General features: G+C 39.5%; 1 protein-coding gene across 5 annotated transcripts in view; it reads left to right on the top strand.

Annotated features, from left to right (window-relative positions):
- NTRK2 (neurotrophic receptor tyrosine kinase 2) overlaps nucleotides 1-15,396 on the top strand; it is a 288,034-nt gene that overhangs the window by 38,441 nt on the left and 234,197 nt on the right. For all 5 annotated transcript variants that reach the window (XM_050945743.1, XM_050945742.1, XM_050945744.1 and 2 more), the window contains exons 6-7: nucleotides 12,169-12,305; nucleotides 14,770-14,902. In XM_050945743.1, the coding sequence (XP_050801700.1) occupies nucleotides 12,169-12,305; nucleotides 14,770-14,902 (270 nt within the window). The remainder of the gene's footprint in view (nucleotides 1-12,168; nucleotides 12,306-14,769; nucleotides 14,903-15,396) is intronic.

The following is a 15,396-nucleotide window of genomic DNA, read 5'->3' as shown; positions in this document are numbered from 1 at the left end:
TTTGTGGGTGCTCAGGCCTTTGTAAGCTATATTGTCACCTAACAGAGTAAAACCTTGCTAATTTGCCCTAATGACTACTACTACATTCATCACAACAGATTGGTTAATTTTCTGAATCAGCAACTAAGCAAACAAGTTTGATTTTAGATAAAAATTGAGGACACTGTCTGACAAAGTATTTTATTAATTTATTCTGGCAGGTGCCATTAGTTATTGATGGTAATATTTAATAGTATACCAGTAAGCATTCTGTAGTGTAAGCTGTACAAGTCTTGGTAATAGGGCACCTTGCTACTGTGTGCTGCTAATAAATGATTTCTTGGTTAGAATTCTCTGGTTTGCTGATCAGTGAAGTGAGAATTTGTGAGGTTCTGTGGCACTGTACTTGTTAATGTAGTTGAAATGTTCATTGATGGACTGGTTAAAAGCTAGTTGCAATTTAATTTTAGTTTAGAGTTGAACTTCCATAATCCACATTTATGGTGAAAGCCGATAAGAACTACTGACAATGAAGTCCTTTTTCTGACCTCTGATCAAAAGATCAAATTTGGGATATTTTTCTGTATTCAGTATTGAAATGAACAGATTTAAAACTGTACAGTGAGTCACCTGTTTACCAGTGTTTGCACTGTATAGGTAGTAAAGAAATAATTTTCTTTCACTCACATTTAATGCCTCTGTTTCTGCCACTGGTCTTAGACTCTCAACATTGTTCTTCCTTGTATGACTAATCTACCTAATCAAAGATCTTATATTGCACATAGCAGTGTGTTTGATCCATCTATTTATTTTGATTATCCTTCCAGTTTTGCATATTTACTATATCATGCCACTTCACTGCAAGTTATTTTTTCCTTGCAACTGGTTGTGTATCCTAGTCAGTTTCTTGGGCAGATTTTCAGAGCACAAAAGCCTAATTTATTTGATGTAGCTGTGCCAGATATGACAATTTCCTGCAATGACCTTGAAAGACTTATGGTATTGAGTTTACCAGGTACGTGGACCTGGATTGTATGTAACTACTTTGTGGTGTATATGGGACAAACATTGCAACCCTTTGGGGTCCATTATTTTAAATGAATGGTTCATCTATGACTGTGTTCCTCTGCATGGGGGAGGGCTACCCCAACTTCTACAGGAACTGAAACGAATGGGTGGTAATTAAGGAAAATCAGCCAAGTTGTAACCCCCCCCCCTCCCGAGAGGTACTACCTCCTGGTGAGTCTTACTTATACTAGTTCAAAGTAGATTCTCTAGAGACCAACAGACAAAGGAAGAACTCCTGGATAAATATCCTGAGTTTAAACTGGCTCAAAGCCATCTTTTTGATCTGGCAAATGGATAGGACCTTCTGTCCAAGGAGGTCCCCAGTCCTTTCTGGGAGGCGTTGGAAGGACTGACACCTGCCAGAGCCTGAGGTTGGAACTGGGGTGACCTCTTTAAGTTTTTAGCATGAATGTAAGTTCTTTTATTGTTTCAGTATGTTTCCTCAGTTAAGCTTTCGCCTTAAGAATAAATATGCTTGCTTATAAAGAGCTGTGTGGCATAACTGCTGGCAATTTATCTGTTTACAGCCTTTGAAGAGAAAGCAAAGCACAGATGCTGGCCTGTTTAGGCAGTCTGGCTTGCTGGGATATCACAGTGTAAGGAGGATCCTGTGCAGCCTAGAAAAACCCCTGTCAGGAGTGGGAGAGATATAGATCTCTACCCAAGTGAGGTGACAGCTGAGGAGCTGGGAGCTTAGAGAGGGTGCCCTTGAGGAATCATAAAAGGGGAATCCAGGTGCTATTGCCCTGAACTGTGATAGTAGGCATCACAATTTGTGTATGGATACAATCTGTCAGTTGAGGGCAGCTTATCTAACTAAGAACTGCAGGATTGGGCCCAAAATGTGTCTTAATAACAGGATTTTTGTTTTCATATGGAGAAGAGGCTGACTCTTTTCTCTTGTACTTAGTATTGTAAATCTTCCAGCAGAGATTTGGCTTTGCTCTTCTTAACTTGCATTATGTAATTGACAGAATTTTAGAAGGTGCTGCTCCTTGTTTGCAATTAAGATCTAAAAGCCAGTTTGCTCATTTCTTGCTGTGTCCAGGAAGCCCTTTTCCAGTAATTTGTATAGGCAAGTGTTAAGATAGTTCTAAATAAATTAGACTCATGCAGGCTTTACTCCAGACTGTGGAAATGGCATTGTGATGGATTTCTATTCTGAAGGTAAATAAATATGAGAAATACCAAGCTAGAAAGTTTTGTTAGGAACAGAATGGGAGACATTATGGATTTTAGATGTTAGGGAGAAAATGAAACCAGATTGAAAGATTGGCATGATTATTTGTTTAAATAATAGAAAAGATGTAATAATATTAGTGAATCAATAAAATAGGCATTGGCTCTTAGGCTGTCACAACACAGCATAGTTCAAAAGAGCAAGAAAAGGCATAATCCAATGAGTGTTGAAATCTTTTCCATTATCAGTCAAACTTCACAGATAAGGCTGACAAAAGTAGAACATAACAAGCAAAACTATTTGGCTTTTTAAAAATGTCATAAACATTCTCTCTGTGTTACCTGTCAGAATATTCATTCACCCTCTATTCTGTATTATTTACTTTGGATCCTAGTAATAGCTATTATGCATGATGTATGCTGACAAACTATTTTTATTCTCTTGGTACTGAGTTTTAATTCTTATCTATGATCAAGATCTGCATGTATAATGGTTTGTATGAGAGTTTTGACAGCAACAGGGTTTACACTGTAACTCTGAAGTTTAGTTACGTTTTCTTATGCAGTTGAACTTAATTAAAACATTTTTCATTATTAGGAGCTTTTTAAATGAAAATAAGTGAGTTGTCTACCATGGTTTATCTATGAAGCTTCTTGTCAGGAGGGAGGGAGAAAGTAGGAACCAGACCTTTCAAAAGTGTATGTACCTAACTTTTGCATGTACTAACTCTGATGCATATATGCAAATCTAGATTATTCTCATGCACAAACCTATGTATCTGTGTAAATCAGGGGTTGTGTGTGAGCAAAATTAAACACACATTATTGTACATGCACTGTTGAAAATCTGCCCCTCACAATGTAAAAACATTGCATTCCATAACTGTGACTTTCGCTCTCAGTTAGTTTGAGAGGGAAGTATTTTATAATAGCCATAGAACAAAGAAATAGGAATATTTAGGGGAAGCAGGGAAAGTAGTGTGTTCTGCTGGGTAGAGAACTGGATTGAGACTTCAGAGACCAGGGTTCTACTCCTCATTCAGCAACAGGACTGTGGGGTGACCTTTGGCAAGCCACTTAACCCTTGTGTTGCAGTTTCCCCACCTGTACAATGGTGATAATGATACTTATCCACTTTGAGATGTACTTATGAAAAGCGCTTTGTAAGATCTAGGTATTATTATTATTTCATCCTTGTAATGTAACTAGATAAAGACTGATGCTACCTCCTTTCCAACATTCTAAAGAAATGACTCTCTTAAATCCTTACAAAATGGAGGCTGGGTCAGGACTTTGCCTTCAGGAACATGCACACTTGATATCAAGTGTGTGAGACTATTCTGTCTGATTGTAAACATCTTGCCTGGTCCTGTTCCTCAGACTTAAAAAGTTCAAAAGCTCCATGTTTGTCATACTGAAGTGTTTGACTTTACAGCTGTATTTTCAGTATTCCTAATTATAGGAATAGAAAATATTGCAGGTAGAGCAGAATGAACATTTTACTGCTCCATACTATATGTGTTTTTAAATAGCAACTGCTGTACAAGAAGTCCTTTTCCAGAGGTTTGCACTCTATCAATCCAGCCCTCATTAGCTTCCATTAAAATTGTTAGCAGAGCTCTCAATTCACCTGTGAAGGCTTCTGTCTGCTTTACCCAGCTCAGCTGCCTTGAATTCATTTGATTGCTTTGGAGAAGCAAGGTGGAGAGACTGCTGACAGCAGCGCTGAGTGCTCTGGTCTGTCTGAGGCTCTCGTGGGAAATGGATGGGAGCGACTGTCTCCTTGGAAGAAGCTCTGTGAAAGGCTCTTTGAGATATTTCTATCTTTTGGATCTTTAAATGTGAACAAAGGTGGGACTTTGCAGCCACAAAGGGAGGGAGAATGGAGATAATTCTTTCTATTTAGTGTAGCTAATGCTTTGCATGTAATCTTGTAGGGGTATCCTGTTTTCAATGCTGTAGAGGCATAGCAGAGCTGACTCCCGCATGGTATTTCTGTTGATTTCATTGGAAATGTACCCACTTACCCCATGGCTGAATTTAGCTCACAATTTCTTGACTGCAGCTGGTTGCTAAATGCAACACAACAGGTGCATCATATTATCAGCAATTCCCAGATTTATGCCCAATTCAGGGGAAAAAACAACAACAACTTTTGCCTTGTTTTTAAGCCCATGCAAGCCTAAAGTGTGCGCGCACATATATGTAAAATATTTTTTCAGGATTTTAGCTTGTGTTCTGGAAACTGGTCAAATCTTAACTGAATTTATCCAATTTTGTTCAATTTTTGTTTTGAATAAAATATATTTCTTTATATTTTCTAATCCTCAGCCAGGAAAGGTACGTTGTAATTTGAGGAGCCATATTCTCTTATTTCTTGACCAGTGCCACATCCATCCTCCAAACAATGTGATTGACTGAATAAAATGAATAGCAAGTTAAAATATTTGCTGCAGGTGTTGCACTTAAGAGCAAATCTTATGCTCACATGTGGGGGGAATCTCCTGCCGGTATGAAGAATGCAGTGAGCAACAGTGAATAGCTTTGGGAACTTGTGTGTGGTGAGCAAGGCTGGGTTTGGGCCCATTGTACACCCTGAACTGTAGAGAATATCTGTAAAGCAGGGGGTATTGAAAATATGTTGTACAAGTTTAAATACTGTATAATAGGTGATTATTGGTTCCCATATTAAGCTCATCAGTCTGTGACTGAGAGCTGTATTGAGAAGATGGTTCAGGAGATTCCAGCTATGGACTAAAAAGACCTCAATGAAGGCCAGATATAAATTGGCTTGTGAGAAATGCTTTGAATATCAGTTTTCCCCCTCCTCCCCAGCAAAATCTCTGTTCTTATCACAAGGCAAATCCTATTTTGGTATGCTGGCTGATGGTCCTTCCAGGTCTTTTCAGAGCCCATCATCTCTGCTCCTCCCCTGGCTAGAAGGGTAGTTATGGAGAAACATTGTTCCCAGCTCAGAGACTGAGGTTTGAACATATATCTTGAACCTGGTAGGAAACTTGGTGCTTCGGAAACCAGTAGTTAAAGAACACTTTTTGTGTTCTGCTGCCTAACATCACCCTTTTTAAAGTCTGCAGACTAAGAGCTGCAGACTTTAAATGAACAAATCTCCAGTTCACTTCAGTGGGAATTTGGCAATAGAGTTCTGCTCCATAAAGGATCACAGAATGTGGGTTGATATTAATAAGGTGAAACTTTTCTGTATGGCTTTTTGTATTTCTGTGCTCAGGTACATTGGTGGTGGTTGTAAATTATCATAATAGGAGAAATAAAAACAAAAAAGTGAAATTATAGTCAGATCCTTACAAGAGTCACAACTTAGGCTCAGGTTCTCAACTCTTCTGCTATCAGAGAACATCATTACATCACTGGTGGTGCTACAAATGTCCAAATTATCATGACTAATATCATAAGTCAAACTGAAAATCTGTCCAGTGATATGGCACAACTCCTCAGGTTTCATACCTCAACAGCAACAAAAATGTAGCTCTGAATCTGAACTCAGATTTTGTGGCTGACCCCTGTCTCAGTAATAGGTTGAACATGGCTGTACTATTACTGAGACAGAGGTCGGCCACAGAGCATGGGTTCAGATTGGAATATTCATTAGTTAGTGCTTATCACATTGTTAGAACATATAGGGAGAGATCCCATTGAAGCCAGTGTAAGTTTTACCATTGACTTCAGTGGAGCCAGGATTTCACCTTAAAAACACTACGTACACACACGCAAAATGTCTATGTCTATGTGTGTGCATGCATGAGTGCTAAGTACTATTAATATGATTTTCAAGGCTGGCTGAAGGATTTAGCTACATGAGTTCCATTAATTTCACAGGGAGTTGAGTAGCACAGTCCCCAGTGCATCTCTGAAAATTTCAACCGAAGTATTGGTTCTTGCCTTTGTTGAAGTACTGCTAGCTATGCACTGTAGAGAGATGGGTGGCATGACTGTCTAACAGTAGAACCTCAGTGTTACGAACACCAGAGTTACAAACTGACCAGTCAACCACACACCTCATTTGGAACCCTGCAGCAGCAGAGACCAAAAAAGAAAGAAAGCCAGTACGGTCCTGTGTTTAAATGTAAACTACTAAAAAAAGGGAGGGTGGGTGGGTGGGAGGGAAAGCAGCATTTTTCTTCTGTATGGTAAAATTTCAAAGCTGCATTAAGTCAAGATTTAGTTGTAAACTTTTGAAAGAACGGTAAAGTTTTGTTCAGAGCATAGGTACTGACTTACTCAACTCCATCCCAGGCCCTGGTTCCGCCCCTTTCCCCAAGCCCCTGCTCCCACTCCTCCCCCTAATGAACAGATAATCATGGCTGGGGGGAGGGGCAGGAGCAGATCTGCAGGGCTGCTGGTGTGTACTGAGCACCCACTGTTTTTTTTCCTGTGGGTGCTTCAGCCCCAGAGCACCCATGGAGTCAGCACCTATGGTTCAGAGTTACGAACAACCTCCATTCCCAAGGTGTTTGTAACTCTGAGGTTCTACTGTACCACCAGAGTTTGACTGTCCCTTTGTAATGTGGCTTCAGGTAATAAATGCACACTAATGGAGCCTATGGAGGTAAATTATTCCTTTTACGAATGAGTGTCTCAGTTAGTTTTGCTGTCCAAGGATTTTGTATAGGGATGAAGAGCTCAGTACTGTTCCCATGGGTGGTGCAACTCACTTGAAGTCAATATGCCCATATGTGCTCATGATTAATAGAAGGTATTTTTTGACATCGTTTAATCCAAGAACTATCTGTGGAAGTAAAGTTTTATTGCCTTGAATATATTGCACAGACTACTTTTCCATATGCTGTACAGTATTCAGCTAGAATCGCTTAGTTATTATGTACATATTACATAATTCCAAGTTACACAATTGCTCTAATTGTATAATTAGGATGTTCAGTCTAATGTTCTTTATAACAGGTGCTGTACTCTTTTTGGGGCACAAAGCACTTGCTCTAGGGAAACAATATACCATGGTATGACTGATAAGAAAGGGCCAAAAAAACCCAAAAAACTAATGAGTTTAATTATTAAATGAAATCTATTAAATTGGACCCATGTGGACCAGTGAAAGGGCATGCTTAGTTCTGAATAAAAGTTTACTATGATTTAATTTTATGTTAGTTAGTGAAAATTTAGACATCGTACTTTTACTTTTTATTCTACATTTTGTACTTTAAAATTATATTTAGCAACCCCTGACCCTGAACAAACTGGTCGAGTTCCATGGGATTATTCCCTTGCCTGAAGTTGCTCACATGGAATTCGACTGGTTTGTTCACATTCATTACATCTTTGGGATCAGGGCCCATATCTGAAAGAAAATTCTCATATAGTATAGAGCACTTTCAACTTTTTGTCATCAGTGAGCCTTGTTTGGATTAATGTACCTTTCTTTATCTTCCTGTAATGTTTTACTATTGGCAATTAGCAAAATTACAAAAATAGTGAAAATTTCTCTACATTTTTAGATGCTGTAGTGGTAGTCACTTTACAAAACCCTAAGCTAGAGAGGCTTTTACTGTTTCTTTTCAGGTGAGTTTTATGGCTCTTTTTTGTGATATTTTAGGGCTTTGGTGGCTTCTGTTTGTTGTGACCAGAGGGGATTGTGGGGAATATTAGAGAGACTTAACCAAACTAAGTGAATGGGCAACATGATGGCAAACAAAATTCATTGTTTATAAATGTACATTAAAGGAAAAAGTTGTACTACTCCTGTACTTTACAGTTACTTTAAAACCTTGTATAAGTTCAGGAAAGGGACGGGGATATCACTGTGGGTAGCTCAATGAAAAACTCTGCTCAGTGTGCAGGTCTGGTCACAAAATAAATTAGATGTTAGGAAGCATGATGAATAATGGAGAAAACATAACACCATTTTATTACTCAATGGTGCATCCTCATCTGCAATACTGTGTGTGTGTGTGACAGTGGTCGCTCCATCTCAAAAAAGGATATTTCAGAATTAGAGGAGGATAGGAGAATGATCAAGGGTCTGGAAAAAATCACATAAAGAGAGGTTGAAAAGATTGTTAAAGCTTAACTTAGAAAGGAACATAAGGGTCAGATCAATGGTCCATCTAGCCCAGTATCCTGTCTTCTGACAGTGGCCAATGCCAGATGCTTCAGAGGGAATGAACTGACTGGGCAATCATCGAATGATCCATCCCTTGTTGTCTACTCCCAGCTTCTGGGAAACAGAGGCTAGGGATACTCAGAGCATGGTGTTGCATCCCTGCCAATCTTGGCTAATAGCCATTGATGGACCGATCCTCCATAAACTTATATCGTTCTTTTTTGAACCCTGTTATAGTTTTGGCCTTCAGAACATCTCCTGGCAAAGAGTTTGACAGGTTGACTGTGCATTGTGTGACAAAGTACTTCCTTTTGTTTGTTTTAAATCTGCTGCCTATTAACTTCATTGGGTGACCCTAGTTCTTGTCTTATGTGAAGGAGTAAATAAACATTTCCTTATTCTCTTTCTCCACACAGTCAAGATTGTATACACCTCTATCATATCCTCACTTAGTCATCTCTTTTTCATGCTGAAAAGTCCCAGCTTTTTAAATTTCTCCTCATATAGAAGCTGTTCCATAGCCCTAATCATTTTAGTTGCCCTCCTCTGTACCTTTTCCATTTCCAATATCTTTTTTGAGATGGGGCATCCAGATCTGCACACAGTATTCAAGATGTGGGTGTACCATGGATTTGCATAGTGTCATTATGACATTTTCAGGCTTACCTATCCCTTTCCTAATGGGTCCTAACATTCTGTTAGCTTTTTTTTTTCATTGCCACTGCACATTGTGGATAGTTCTCTGAAAACATGTACTCAATGACTCCAAGATCTCAGCTAATTTGGACCCCATCATTTTGTATGAATAGTTGGGATTAATTAGAGGGGACATGATAAAACTGTATAAAATAACAAATGGTCAAGAGAAGAAATGGAAAGAAAACTCCTGTTCTCCATGTCTCATAACCCCCCCTCCCAAAAGGGGATATTCAATTAAATGAAAAGGTGGCAAATTCAAAACTGATGAAAGGAAATACTTTTTTCATACAATGTGTAATTAAACTGTGGAACTTGTTGCTACTTGCAGTTGTAGAGGCTAAGAATATAGCAAGATTCAAAATAAGATTGGACATTATGAATATCCAGAATTATCATAATTAATACTAACAAGAAGTTAGGAAGGGATATTAACCCTCATGCTTTGTGGCTTAAACCAATCTCACTCTATTAGAGATCAGGATGAGACCTGGGGGGAGATGATCTCCCCCTCCCCATTTGCTTAGTGTGGGGTTCTTTAACCTTCCTCTGAAACATTAGTCATCATCAGAGACGGGATACCGGACTAGATGTTCCTCAGGACTGATCTTGTATGGCAATTCCTAAGTTCCCAAGTTCTTTATAGTGCACTTGATAGTAACAGTGGTGCCATCCCATTTTATATAAAATAATACAAATTCAGCGAGCAGTAGCAAAGTTAGAAAGAGCATACAGCCATCATGCGTTAGTTAGCGAGTAGCTAAAATGCTGCTTTGTCTTCCACACCCAGTTCAACAATCAAAAAGCACGACAAGAAGCCATCTTGAAATTGTAATGGAAATCCAAGTAGTGCAGTAAATGGTCAACACTGAAGTTTGTTTTTTTTGGCTTATGTAATAGGGTTCATATGAAACTGTGTGTGTTAGGAGCTCTGTGAACTCAAACAGCGACACACTTTGAGTAGTTTTAATTTGGCATGAGAGATGTCAGGCTGGTCTTGTCCAGAAAAGATACTGCTAGGAAGAAGCTGGGCAATAAGGCCTTGATGGCTAAAATTCTTTCCCAGAATCAGGTATGACCACAGGAGTCAAATAATTTTAAGATCTGGTGTGTGAGGGTGTCTGCATGGGGTAAATTATCTCATTACTTCTCCTCCATGGTCCCTAACCAACATAATTAATATCTAAATGTTCCTTAAGATCTAGTTTAGTTTCCTGCCTGGCTGGGTGACAGACACTGCTGAGGTTTGAAGTCATGGCAAGCAAAAGCAGATGGGCACCTTTGCTAACAGATTACTGCATCAAGGCATACAGCCATCCAGCTCTGTTTCAATAAACTTCAATGTATGATTTACAAAGTGAGCATAATAGAAGAAACCCATGATGCCTATAATCAGAATCATATTACAGTACTACTTAAAGCACTAGCAGAATTGCCTAAGCAGTTATTGTATACTCCTGATGATTTCAAATCTTATTAGGCAAGAAAGCAGTGCCTGGAAAATGATTTGTCCTGCCTTTGCTTTTACTACTTTTCATTTCATTTTTATTGAACTAATTAAACTTCAAGTGATATTTCAAGTTTCTGTTGAATTTTTGGCCAACATATTAATGTGCTCTAATTAACACAAATCAGATATAATGGACTCACTATGGGGCTTTATAATTAAAAAAAAAATCACCTTGCTAAACTTGTAAACCTGCAAGTGCATGATGGAAACTGCTCCACCTTGATTAAAAAAATAGAGAAGCTTTGTTGCAGAAAAAGAAAACTCATTGCAAAACAATAGATAACTAATACTGCTGTTTTGCTGTGCAGGATATTTGAGATGATAAATTGCAAACAAAATATGTCTAAGATTGCTGCTGAGCTGAGCATCGTGGTGAGGGCAAAGCTAAAGTTATCTTTCTATATGGCACAATCTCATATAACAAAGCTCCTGTGTTTTCAGTGTACTGCTTATTTTCAATGCAAAAAAGTATAGTTATGAAGGACAGAAAAATACACTTGTCATGTCTCATGTACCTGAAGACAAGTTGATTTTTGGCTTACTATACTGCTGGCCATATTTTCAAAAGAGTTCTACTCCAGTTTAGGCTCCTAAATGAAGTGTTCTTGTTTTCGAAAGTCCTCAAAACATGACAACTCCTATTGGTCTGAGAGCCATTGTTTTGGGTGTTGAGCTCTACCAAAAAACTTGACCACTTCATTTGGGTGCCTAAAAGGGAGCTTCTGGGAGCTGAACTCTTCTGAAAATCTGCTCAATAATAGATGTGTGGAGCTAGATTCTCTCCTGCATCAGAGCACCACTGAAAGGGATGCAGGTGAAAGGGATGAAGCATCAGTTTCCGGCTCCCTGATTCTTGGAGTCAGCCCTGATCCAGACAAAAGTTAGAGCAGCTTCCTAGCAAATGACACAAAGTAGCTGTTTCACTGAAGCTAGTTCAGTCCTGTGACTGACATACCATAGAAATGGCCCTGAAACAGTTGAGGAGCAGAGGGTCTGGACAGTTTGAGCTGCTCTGGCCCTGCCCCTTCCTTCCCTTGACATGCCCACAGCCCCTGCCCTTCCTGCTCAGTTTGTCTCTGAAGATCTGGGTTCCACATGTGTGTGTGACCTCTTTGTGGACTGGAGCCACTCTGAATCTATTGTTTTTGGGACTCTTTCCCCTGACCCTGCATCATGATGTGGGTTAGATTTCCCCTTTAGCGTACATATAGCTCAGGGTATGCTAGGAATACCATCACAGTGTTAATTAGGCAAACCACTACAAATGAAAAAAGCAAGTTGTATCTTCTTTTCCCCCAAGAATGAAGGAGTGATTTTCAAAGGTGCAATTGGAGTTAGGCTCTAATTGCCTAAGTTAGGCTGACTGTCCTTTCTACTTTTTCTAGGGAGGTGGATTGATAGAGTGGAGAAGAGCCCTACCCCTGCTTAAGGACTTTACTTGTGTAGTACTAAATGTGTTCTTTGCATTTTTTTTTTTTTTTACCAAATAGCATCTGACCACAATGAATCTCTGATTAGCTGAGTAAGCAGAGTTTTCGATTACATACAGACTGCTGTCAAAGAGTTGAACAGCTCATTTGAATATCCACTCTATTTCTATGACAAACACAAACACTTACATATTTTTTTGCTTGTGTCACAGGCTTACCATCAGCGAACTTGAGTGTTTATAACCTCACTATTGTGGAAGGAAGGAGCACTACACTGTACTGTGAAGCTACTGGGGTGCCATCTCCCAATGTATCCTGGGTTGTCGCTAATCTTGTTTCAAAACATGAGGTACATTTTTCTTTGAAATAGCTGGCTATCCAGAAACTGGATATACCTGCTGAAGAATGGTGTGTGGCTGGTTTTAAGCTTATTATTTTTCATAATCACAGATACAAAATGGCAAATTGTTTACCTTGCATTTATTTCCCAGGTATTCTTAATCCACAGTGACTGCGGCAGTGCTTCTGGGACAAACAAACATTTATTTTTCTGAGAAAGTGGCTTTTATTTAAGTTTCTGTGTCTCCAGTTATAACTGATAGTGCTACAATTCTATGGAAGGGTCCTGGTAACATAAGAATGGCTGTAGTGGGTCAGACCAAAGGTCCATCTAGCCCAGTATCCTGTCTTCTGACAGTGGCCAATGCCAGGTGCCCAAGAAGGAATGAACAGGTCCTGGTCCTGCAGTTAAATCTCTATGGATGGACTGTTGAACCTGTGTCGTCGTCTTAGTGTATGTGCAATGTGCCTCACTTAGCAAGTGACCATGATTTGTCACCGAATTTGGTCTGCTGGTTGGATCATTAGCTTCCTGGGCCTGGGCCAGGTACTGATGGGGAGCACAATATGAATGTTGATCCATTTCCCCCCTTGAACCTGCTGAGCCCCAGTTACTTCAATGGGACTGCTCACAAGTAGAGTAAAGCAAGTGTGTGCTCTGCATTGTTAGCCTTGGGGCGAAATCCTGACTCCACTGAAGTCAACCTTTTTGCTGTTGATTTCCATGATGCCAGTATTTCACTTTTATTATTTGTATTACTGTAGCCCCATTGTTCTATGTGTTGTAAAAAGGACAGTCTCTTAAGGTCCTGATCTTGAAATTTGACACTCGTGGGTGGATCCTTACACTTCATGGAGTATCATTGAAGTTACTGGGTTCTACAGGTGCTAGAGCCCTTTAGTAGAGATTCAATTGCAGGCTCAGCACTTAGGTGCATATTAAGAAGAATCCCAGCAAAAGATGTTGTTAAGATGTTAAAGCAATAGTCCTAACTGTTCGTTTATTGATTTAAAAAAAGTTCCTTTATATTTCACATGAAATTAAAGACCAGAGACACAAACTAGAGGTCACTTTAAGAAACCGATTTAAGAGGTCAGAATCAAAACTTTTTTGTTTTGAGAGTGCCAGTTTGCTTGTAGTTCATCCCAATGTACTTTAATTTTGCAGCACATGTGGTGATTTTTATGATTTATTTAGTGCTATAAATGTACACAGTGCTTTACAAAAAAAATTGAGGCAATAACTGTGGTTTGGTTTTGTTTTTCTATCTGCCTGTGCTCAAACACATGCAAAACAAAACGTGGGCCTTAGTTCTGGTGGTGGAAGAAACCAGCTTACTGTAGGAAGGATTAAAGATAGGAAGAGGCTTTCAAGAGAGAGCTGAAGGAGGAGAGAGGGAACTTAGTAGTCAAGGTGTGGGAGACCATGCTGAGCCCACAGCAGGAGTAATGATGTAAAGCCCAGAGTGAAGTAACAGTAAAGCATTGATTGGGAGGAGTATAGGAAGGGAGAGGGCAAAATTAAGAGGAACTGAGAGCAGAGATGAACCTTAGGAGTAAGTGATGAGGTAGAAGAAAGAGGATGAGTAATAAATTTGAAGAAAAACAAGCGGTGATCAAGAATTGAGAGAGAGAGAGAGAGAGACTGGAAAAGATCAGGAGTTGGCTCCTCAGCTGGTGTAGATGTGCAGTACTCCACTGAAGCCAGTGGAGCTGTGCTGATGTACACTGGTTGAGGGTATGGCTCTAGGTCCAGATGGTTAATAAAATGGGAAAGTGAGTCCAAAATTTAGAAATTACATGAAGTAGCTAACAAAAGAAAGTCAGAGGCAGTGGAGTTGGCCTTTTCAACATGGAAATAGATGTAATCCAGAGCCATGGTAGGGGACTGGAGAGAGGGAGGGTGAGCCAGGCATCAAAGTGAGGGATGAAGTGAGTGGGAGCTGGGAGGATTGTATACTATGGCTAGATGGGGCAAGTGAAGAAGGGCAGACAAAGGGAGGGATTGGATATGACAGTACAGGGAGTAGAAGAGCCAAGTGATTAGGCGTGTCCACTCTTTTGACTTTGACTTCTGCACTTGGGGTTCTGGCTCAGACCCTGTTACCTGAAAGTTTGGGATGTTTTTGAGATTGTGCAGTGTACAGAGTAGAAATATTCTCTTTTTCCTTCAACTAGTACCACTGTGGGGTATAACTCAACCAGCCAAATTCTACACTAATGTGATCTCAGTGAAGTCAAAGGAAGGCACATATCAGCATCTTCCTTAGTGGGATTATATGTGTGTAAATCAACACAGACCCTCAGAATCAGGCCCAGTACATTGATTTACAACATGGAATAAAATGTGCAAATATAATACTCAGTTTTCTAGCAATAAGGTTAAGAGGAAGGGTAGCTGAAGGACTCTAATCCCAGTGTCTCCCTTGTTGTACACTCTGTTTAAGCCAAATACTTTTTCTTCTCATTTGTAGAGTAATACAAGTAAGAATCCTGCTTCCCTAACCATAAGGAATGTTTCATCTAAGGACAGTGGAATACGGATTTCATGTATAGCAGAAAATATTGTGGGAGAAGACCAAGCTTCTGCTGACCTTGTGGTGTTCTGTACGTAAACAGGCTTGCATACAATGTCTAAGCTACGTCAGCACAAATATTTGGTGTATATATTTCTGTGGGCATGTAAGTTGTTGAAACTAGAATGTCACCTAAGTGTATGAACTGCATTGCCTTTAATGCTGAGGAACAGCGCAACCAGCAGTTGTTGTGTAGTAGTGTCCCTTCATTACTCTGCCCTTACATATCTCTGCTCTCATAGGTGCCTATCAACTTCCAGTTTGAACTGCCAAAAGTACATTTCTGAAGTCCATAATGTTCAAATGGCAGTGTAAATGTGAAAAGGTGCCCGGGCGCATGTGTATTTCATATGCATATAAAAATACTCACACATCAAAGGCGGAGATCAAATTATTAATAATTTGAGATTTTAAAACTTTTCATCTAAGCCAATGACCCTGATACTTTTTTTAAATTAAAAAAAAAAATCAGCTTGTAACATTAGTTTTCCCAGGCATATATTAGTTTTGTCCTTATCCTTGAAA

The sequence above is a fragment of the Gopherus flavomarginatus genome, chromosome 3, assembly GCF_025201925.1.
Source record: "Gopherus flavomarginatus isolate rGopFla2 chromosome 3, rGopFla2.mat.asm, whole genome shotgun sequence".
In the NCBI taxonomy this organism is placed as follows: domain Eukaryota; kingdom Metazoa; phylum Chordata; order Testudines; family Testudinidae; genus Gopherus; species Gopherus flavomarginatus.
This window is presented reverse-complemented; position numbering and strand designations above follow the sequence as displayed.